This window comes from Pseudopodoces humilis, chromosome 13 (genome assembly GCF_049639895.1).
Source record: "Pseudopodoces humilis isolate 2021_Gansu_Grassland_sample_001 chromosome 13, ASM4963989v1, whole genome shotgun sequence".
Classification (NCBI taxonomy): Eukaryota; Metazoa; Chordata; class Aves; order Passeriformes; family Paridae; genus Pseudopodoces; species Pseudopodoces humilis.
In genome coordinates this window covers 2,146,671-2,154,912 of record NC_142212.1, presented here as the reverse complement: position 1 = coordinate 2,154,912, position 8,242 = coordinate 2,146,671, and the positions used below count along the sequence as shown (strand labels likewise).

Below are 8,242 nucleotides of genomic sequence, written 5' to 3'. Positions count from 1 at the left end.
GGAGCAGTGCCCCCAGCCCTCCAGGAGCCTACGGGCTCTGCCAAGCCCAAAAGGGGGCTTGGCCTGACAGCCGAGCCCAGAGCAACAGAGCTGTCACACTCCCCGCTGGTTCTGTCACTGTCAGGCACGAGCAACACCTGTGGGTGCCCTGGGCAGCACAGGAGCAGTACAGGGGCACTTGCCAGGGCCTGGAGAAGCACAGGGGTCAGCTTCTGCACGGCGACACAGCAGGCATGCTGCAGGGGACAGAGCCAATGGCAGCGGGTGTGAGCAACTCTGTGGGGCTCTCAGCCCGCAGCATCGGCCCCAAGGGCTGCTCTGTCCCTGCCTGCGTGCCTGGCTGATGGGCAGGGCTGGAGGCCTTGGAGAGCAGCGGCCATTGCGGGCATGGGGCTCCCAACAGCTGCCCCCTGGCCCAGCTGGGCCCCACTTGAGGAGGAAGGAGGCTCCCAGCCCTGGCCTGGCTGAGCAGCTCCTGCCTCCTTTGGCCTCTGCTCTGGGCTCCACGCTGGCCACCCCGACAGCCCCTGGGCCAGGCTGTGGGAGGGCTGCTTTGCCCTCACCTGGCTCCCTGCTATCAGGGCCCTCCTGCTCCCTGTTGGACTTGGCGGCTTACAGTCTCCAGGGATGAGCTGGAGGTCAATGCCCCCAACCTAACCAGACAGTCAGGACTGGAATCTTCTCGGGGCCTCTCAGAATCTGAGGCCATCAGCCCCAACTCCAGCAGCACAGTGGTATCTGGTCTGGCTCTCCATCTCCAGGGACCAGCAGCCACAGCAGCCCCCAGCGTGCAGCCTCATCCTTGGCAGACAGTGGCAGCCCAAGCACACCAAGGATAAGACACAGCAGCTCCATGGACCCTGAGGACAGGGTCCATTCCAGGCGTGCTGGGCCTGACCGCAGGCGAAGCTGCTCTCGCCATCAGGGTCAGGCCTCAGATGGACCCGTCCGGTCGCGGAGTCGCCGTGACAGGAGCAGCAGGACAAGACCAAGGGCTGAGAGGCCCAGGCACAGGGAGACACCATCGCGGGATGACACATCCTGGTCATCCCCCGATGTGTTATCCATCCACCAACATATCTCAATGCATCCCAATGTTCCACCAGCCACACTGGGCATCGAGTCCAGCATTCCACTGCCCTCCAAAGTAGAGGCCAGACCCCCAGAAAGAAAGGCCGGCCATGCAGCCGGCTGTGGGACAAAGTCTGGCTCCCAGCAGCTCCTTGGAGCCTCTGGCACAGGAGCTTCCCTCACCAGCTGGCTCTGTGGGCTGAGAGCCAGCAGCAGCCCCATCCTGCGCCCTGCCCGCAGCCCTGGGGCTGCCTGGGGAGGTCCCGAGGCTGCCGCTGATGGGGCTGCCTGGCTCATTCCAGCACTGCTGCGTCTGCGGCCAGAGCGGGGCCACCATCATGTGCTGGGAGGAAAACCGCGACAGATGGTTCCACCTGCCCTGTGCCAAGGATGGTGGCTGTGTCACGCTGTACATGGCCCCATACAGGTAGCTCCTCTCCCCTTCTGGCCACCCTTGGGGAAGGACCCAGCAGTTCTCATTTTTCCCATCCCTTTGCCCCCAGGTCCTACTGCCCTGAGCACCGCCCAGAGCAGGATTTGTTTGGTGTGCTTGAGGCAGCAGTCTCAATTGTAGTTGCAGTAGTAGCTCCAGTTGTAGTAGTAGCGTAGCAGTTGTTGTTAGCAGCCTCAGGACACTTCTAGATGTGCTGGGCCTGACCACAGAGAAACAGCTCCTTCCAGCAAAGCTGAACCCTGAATCCACCTGTCCTGTCAAGGAGTTGCCGGCACAGGGACACTGTCAGGGACAATCCCCAGACGCAGCCACTCCCAGCAGTGACGTTGGGCCTCAACTCAGACCTGGCAAAGGAGCACGTAGCATTATCTTTTCTTTCTAGTGCGTTTGCTGCCATTAGGGAAGGTGAGCAAGGTCAATACAGGCAAAGATTTGAGATTTGCAGGTCTCTGGGAAAACCGTGTTAGCTCTTGCTGTTCCTATTGGCAGAAAAGAAATCTGTGCTTAATACATTGATTTCTATGTCCCCGTTTATTAAGTGAGAAGTCATTTAAGGATGTAACTAATTTAAAAGGACACTTGTTCCTGCCTTTTAGACTCCAACCACAAATGTTTCCCCACCGCTTACCTGTCTTGGTTTGAGACAAGTTAGAAAGAAATATCCTGAAAGGAGCATCTCTAAAGAAGGCAGACTTTGGCATGGCCTCCCCCCACCAAACAAAAGGAATTTCTTGGAGCAAAGGGAAAAAACCTGTTTATTTAACAAGCAGAGTACACGCAGGCACGGGGGAAAATGAATGGATACTGTTAAGTAATAGACCTTCTGGCTGCAGAGAAAGCTGGCCGATTTTAGAGTCCTGCTTGGCTCCTCCCAAGGTCCAGAGCTGGGATTTGGTGTCCTGTGGCCTCCCATGCCTGGACTGCGGCGTGGGGCTCCCATTGATGGTCTGGTTTCTCAAACTGGAGCAAAGCTGAACAGTTGCAGGAGGAGCCACAGAAATTATCAGAGAAGCTGTATGCAGTCCTGAGAAACTTCTTGCCTCAGGTAGCAAAATTGAAGCTAGCTACAAGCAAGAATTTAACTCCCCCTATCTCTGCTGAGAAAGAATCAATGCTGAGAGTGGAGGAGAACCTGTGTTTGAACAGACAGCCAAAAGAACACCCCTGGTTTCCCCCCATCCCCTGGGCCTAGCTTAAAGCTGCAGGACCCATGTCTGGGCATAGAGCAGATGATAGGGGAGACAGTGTCATACAGTCAACCCAGACATTGCCCTTGAAAGGTAACCACTCCTTCATAGGCCTGGATACATTTAGGGAAACATGAAAAGCCAGGCAGTGCTTAGGGAAGCGGTGTTTTTTCAGTATATTTGCTAGAAGGAAAACATGGACCAAACTAGCAACGTTCCTTTCCTGTGGGAAAAACATCCTCCTGTTTTGGACTACTGAGACAAGGACGGTTGAAACCTCTCCAGTCAGACGGACACAGAAAACTCCCAAGGAATTCTCTGGGTTTCCGCTGAGTCAGTGTAAAAGATGATGTTTCTCAGGAGCTTAATACTAATACTTAATACTAAATTTTTAATATGAAATGTCAAAGTTATTAGATTATTAGATGACAGGCAAATTGCGGTTGGGAGGCAGCTGATGTGGTCCCCAGCTTTATCTCCTGTTCCCAACAGTGATCAGCACGGGCATGAAATCAGGTTCATCTCAGTTTATTGCAGAGAGGTCTTGAGGAAAATGTCGGTGCAGCAAGAGCAGGTTTGGAATCTGTGCAGTGCAAGAGACTCTGCACAAGCTCTCTGGGCAACCGACTGCCAGGGGCAGGAGCCCTGGGGTGGCTGTGCCTGAACAGCACCTTTCTGCCTACAGTGCCACCCTCGATGGCTGCCCTGGGGCCTGGGATTGGACCCTGCACTTGCTGCAGGAGTCTCTGGCCTGGTTCCGTGCTGACCAAAGGCTTGGAACCATCTCAGAACCTCGGTTCCCAAGGGGGCGGCCTCAAGTGGCTGCCGGGCATGTGAGGCCATGGCTGCCTCAATCTTGAGAGCAAGATGCTGATGTCAGAGTGGCCATTGTGACGCGTGCGACCAAAGCCCCAAAAGGGAAGGCTGGGCTCAGGCCGTGTGTCAGTGCGACCTGGCAACGGGAGGAGAAGGTAAGGCAGGGAAGCAGCTGCCCAGGGACCAGAGGGGCCCCACACCTCGGGGCTCTGGGCCTGTGCTGCAGGCTCACCTGCCTCTCCCTTCCCAGAATCAGCGCAGGAACATCCAGAGGAGACGGCGGTGTTCCTCAACGCGACGACGGGAGCAGAAGGCGGACAGGAGCAGGGCTCACGCAGGGCTGACCAGGGAGTAGCACCCTCGTAGCTCTGGGCCTGTTCTGCAAACTCCCATCACTCTTCTTTCTCCCACAGAGAGAGAGGACCAGCACCTGGCGGAGACAGCGGCGTTCCTGCACGGGGACTCACCTCTGACAGCCGCCATGTGCGACAGGGAGCAGGAGGGCCCTGATGGCAGGGAGCAAGGTGAGGGCAAAGCAGCCCTCCCACTGCCTGGCCCAGGGGCTGTCGGGGTGGCCAGCATGGGGCCCAGAGCAGAGGCCAAAGGAGGCAGGAGCTGCTCAGCCAGGCCAGGGTTGGGAGCCTCCTTCCTCCTCAAGTGGGGCCCAGCTGGGCCAGGGGGCAGCTGTTGGGAGCCCCGTGCCCGCAATGGCCGCTGCTCTCCAAGGCCTCCAGCCCTGCCCATCAGCCAGGCACGCAGGCAGGGACAGAGCAGCCCTTGGGGTCGAAGGTGTGGGCTGAGAGCCCCACAGAGCTGCTCACACCCGCTGCCATTGGCTCTGTCCCCTGCAGCATGCCTGCTGTGTCGCCGTGCAGAGGCTGACCCAGACACCTGCGGCGACAAACAGGAGAAATACGGGCTCTATGCCCACATCTTCTGCCTGGTGAGTGGCTCCGGGCACTCTCTCCAGCATTGCAATGGGCAGTCCCTGCCACCCTGTCCTCATCAGCTCTTCCCATTTTCTGCAGTATTTTGCCACGCTGCTTTTTCGGCAAGCAAATAAATGTGTTGGACTCCTGGGTTTTCTTCTTCGAGATATCCAGCTTGCAGTCAGGCGGGCGGCATGGAAGGTGAGGGCCTAGCAAAAGTGCAGGGAGATTTGTGCCAGGAGAGGTTGGCCAGAGCTTAGCCCAGATCCCCAGCAAGGAAGGCCGGCCATCCAGCCAGCTGTGGGACAAAGTCTGGCTCCCAGAAGCTCTGTGGAGCCTCTGGCACAGGAGCTTCCCTCACCAGCTGGCTCTGTGGGCTGAGAGCCAGCAGCGGCCCCATCCTGCGCCCTGCCCGCAGCCCTGGGGCTGCCTGGGGAGGCCCCCAGGCTGCCGCTGATGGGGCTGCCTGGCTCATTCCAGCACTGCTGCGTCTGCGGCCAGAGCGGGGCCACTATCCTGTGCTGCAAGGAAGGCTGCAACAGATGGTTCCACCTGCCCTGTGCCAAGGAGGGCGGCTGTGTTACACAGTACATTGCCCCATACAGGTAGCTCCTCTCCCCTTCTGGCCACCCTTGGGGAAGGACCAAGACTTTCTCATTATGCCCATCCCTTTGTCCCCAGGTCCTTCTGCCCTGAGCACCGTCCTGTGCAGATCGTGCAGGTGACTCCAGAGCCGGGCACCGAATGCCCCATCTGCATGGAGCCAGTGGAGGACAGGAAGACCTTCAACACCATAGTGTGCCCAACGTGCAAAAGAGCCTGGTTCCACAGGGACTGCCTCCAGGTGGGAGCCATGCCCTCAGGCCTGGGACACAGCAGGTGCTCAGCAGCACCAGGGCCTGGCTCACACTGCTTCTGTTTGCCCTGCAGGGACAGGCCATGCGCTCTGGTCTTTTGTACTTCAGCTGCCCCCTCTGCAGAGATAATGAGGAATTCCTTGTTGAAATGTTCCGCGTGGGGATCCGAACCCCCGTCAGGTTGGTGTCCTTCTGCGCGTCTCACAAGGCAGGAGGGTGCAAGTGCCGTGCTGTGCCAGGCCCTGCCCCATCCAGGGAGTCTGGACTTCCGCTTCTCAGGGGACTTGGAAAAGCATTGGAGGAAGAGCAGGGTCACCCTGTTACCTCCGTGAGGGCAGGGCAGAAGAAACACATCAGCTTTTCCTTTCTCCATCAGAGGGCCAACATGGGAGGACAACAACGCCTTTGCGGATCTAGGAGAGAGGCACAGCAGGTGCAATGCCAGGGAATGCCTTTACCCAGGAGGCAGGGAGGAGGCAGAGGAAGAGGGGTGAGTTGGGAAGCTGCACCCGGGGCTCTGCAGGGTACCTGTGTCTCAGGAAGGGCTCAAAGCAGAAGGAGCCAGTGGTGCTCGGCTGCACAATCCCGTGCTGGGACACTTTGTCTTCAGTGCCATCAACCCGTTTGTTTTCCCAGGCCCTGGGAGCTGCTCTTGTGCTCCTCCTGTGCTGCTGAGGGCACCCACAGGCGCTGCTCTGGCCTGACAGTGAGGACAACCCGCTGGGAGTGTGAGAGCTGTGCTGGTCTCGGCACGGGTATGAGGCAAAGCAGGCGGGTGTCCCTGGGCTGGGGCCAGTGCCCAGGCTGGGCACGGCAAAGCCCATGGGCTCCTGGCGGGCTGGGGGCAGTGCTCTGGTCGGGCATGGCCTGCTCCAGGCCTGGCAGGCCTCTGACATTCCTGTTTGGCCTTACAGCCTCCAGTGATGAGCCGGAGCTCAATGGCCCCAGCCTGACCAGACAGTCAGGACTGGAATCTTCTCGGGGCCTCTCAGAATCTGAGGCCATCAGCCCCACCAGCAGCCCGGTGTCATCGGGTCTGGCTCCCCGTTCTCCATCTCCAGAGGCCAGCAGCCACAGCAGCCCCCGGCGTGCAGCCTCATCCTTGGCAGACAGCAGCAGCCCAAGCACATTGAGGCCAAGACACAGCAGCTCCATGGACCCTGAGGACAGGGTCCATTCCAGGCGTTCTGGGCCTGACCGCAGGCGAAGCCGCTCTCGCCAGCAGAGTCGGGCCTCAGATGGACCCGTCCGGTCGCGGAGTCGCCGTGACAGGAGCAGCAGGACAAGACCAAGGGCTGAGAGGCCCAGGCACAGGGAGACACCATCGCAGGCTTCCCCCAGATGCAGCTGCTTCTGCTGTCAAGCTCGGGCCTCAAGTCCACCTGTCTGGTCAAGGAGTCACTGTGACCAGAGCAGCAGGAGAACATCAAGGACAGAGAGGCCCAGGCAAAGGCAGACACCATCGCGGGCAGCCCCCAGACTCAGCCGATCCCATCAGGAAGCTCAGGCCCAGAGTCCACCTGCCCGGTCGAGGAGTCGCCGAGACAGGAGCAGCAGCACAACATCGAGGGCAGAGAGGCCCAGGCGAAGGGAGACACCATCGCAGGCAGCCCCCAGACGCAGCCGCTCCCGCCTGCCACGTCAAGTCTCGAATCGACCTGTCCAGTCCAGCGGTCTCCAGGACAGGAACAGGAGGACAGCAGCAAGTGCTGAGAGGCCCAGGCAAAGGGAGACATCCTCGGGGACGTCCCCCAGACGCAGCCGCTCCCGCCTGCAACGTCGGGCCTCAAACCGACCTGTCCGGTCCAGGAGTCGCCAGGACGGGAGCAGGAGGACAGCAGCAAGTGCTGAGAGGCCCAGGCGCAGGGGGACACCGTCGGGGACGTCGCGCAGGAGCAACCGCTCCCGCCAGCCACGTCGGGCCTCAACTGGGACCTCTAACAGCAGCACGTAGTGTCATCTTCTCTTTCTAGTCCCTCTGTTTGCGGCTGTAAGTGAAGGTGAGAAGGGTCAATACAGGGACCTCGAGATTTGCAGGTCTGTGGAAAACCCAGATTAGCTCTTGGCATTTCTATGATTCTTGATTTCTATGTTACCATGTATTGTGAAGGGAAAAGCCACTTGAGGACGTAGCTAATTAAAAAGGACACTCATTGGTGCCTTTAGACAGATATTTCCCCACTGCTTACCCTTGAAAGTGAACCAATCCTTAATGGCTTAGATACATTTAGGGAGACATGACGAGCAAGGTGGCTCTTAGGGAAGCTGTCTTTGAAAAGGCTGTGTGCTGAGTTGCTATCCTTAAACAATCTCATTTCAGTAAAGCCTTCCTTCAGTAAAGCGGAGGGAGAAGGAAGAGAGTGAGACACTGCCTCAAGTGTCTGGAGAAATCGATTGCAACACTGCTGCTGATTTTAAAGACTTGCTTGGACCTTCAAAGGTCAAACCGGAAAAGACAGTGGAAATAGCCTGGGACAAAGAGGATGCGCAGGACTCTGCCCCAGATGAACGTCTGGGACCTTTGCCTGAAAACGACAGAACTCAGGAGTCGAGTGCTTTCAAGTTTTCCTTCTTTGGAGACACAGAGGAGTTGGGCATCAAAGAAGGTAACAGCAGAACCCTCCTAACGGAGCCATTTCTAAGGAACAGCTTCTGGCAGGCACTGTAAAGCAATATGGTGTGAAGAAGGTCATAATGCAGAGGATTTTCAGCAGCAGAAGTCAGTACTTATGCTGAAGCATTTTGATCTTCATTTCTACTTGCCAAGGTTGTGGGAGATTAATGAGAGGTAACTCCTGCTTGCATCTCAGGAATTTTGAGATGCATGCCTTGAGAAGGCATTGGGATTTTTGCAGAGTGGTGAAAAAGCTTGTTGTCATCCCCTAAAGTTCTCAAACAGGGAAAAAGGTGACACAGCAGTCATACCAA

The 8,242-nt window shown here is 57.8% G+C and overlaps 1 protein-coding gene across 1 annotated transcript; it reads left to right on the top strand.

The window, feature by feature from the left end:
• Window positions 1-4,009: 4,009 nt before the first annotated feature.
• LOC148183194 (E3 ubiquitin-protein ligase PHF7-like) lies at window positions 4,010-7,268 on the top strand. Its single transcript, XM_088061964.1, has 10 exons — window positions 4,010-4,052; window positions 4,380-4,471; window positions 4,557-4,658; window positions 4,938-5,062; window positions 5,139-5,301; window positions 5,388-5,494; window positions 5,691-5,804; window positions 5,951-6,069; window positions 6,229-6,608; window positions 6,891-7,268. The coding sequence occupies exons 1-10, from the start codon at window positions 4,010-4,012 to the stop codon at window positions 7,266-7,268; spliced, it is 1,623 nt and encodes a 540-aa protein (XP_087918090.1).
• Window positions 7,269-8,242: the final 974 nt, after the last annotated feature.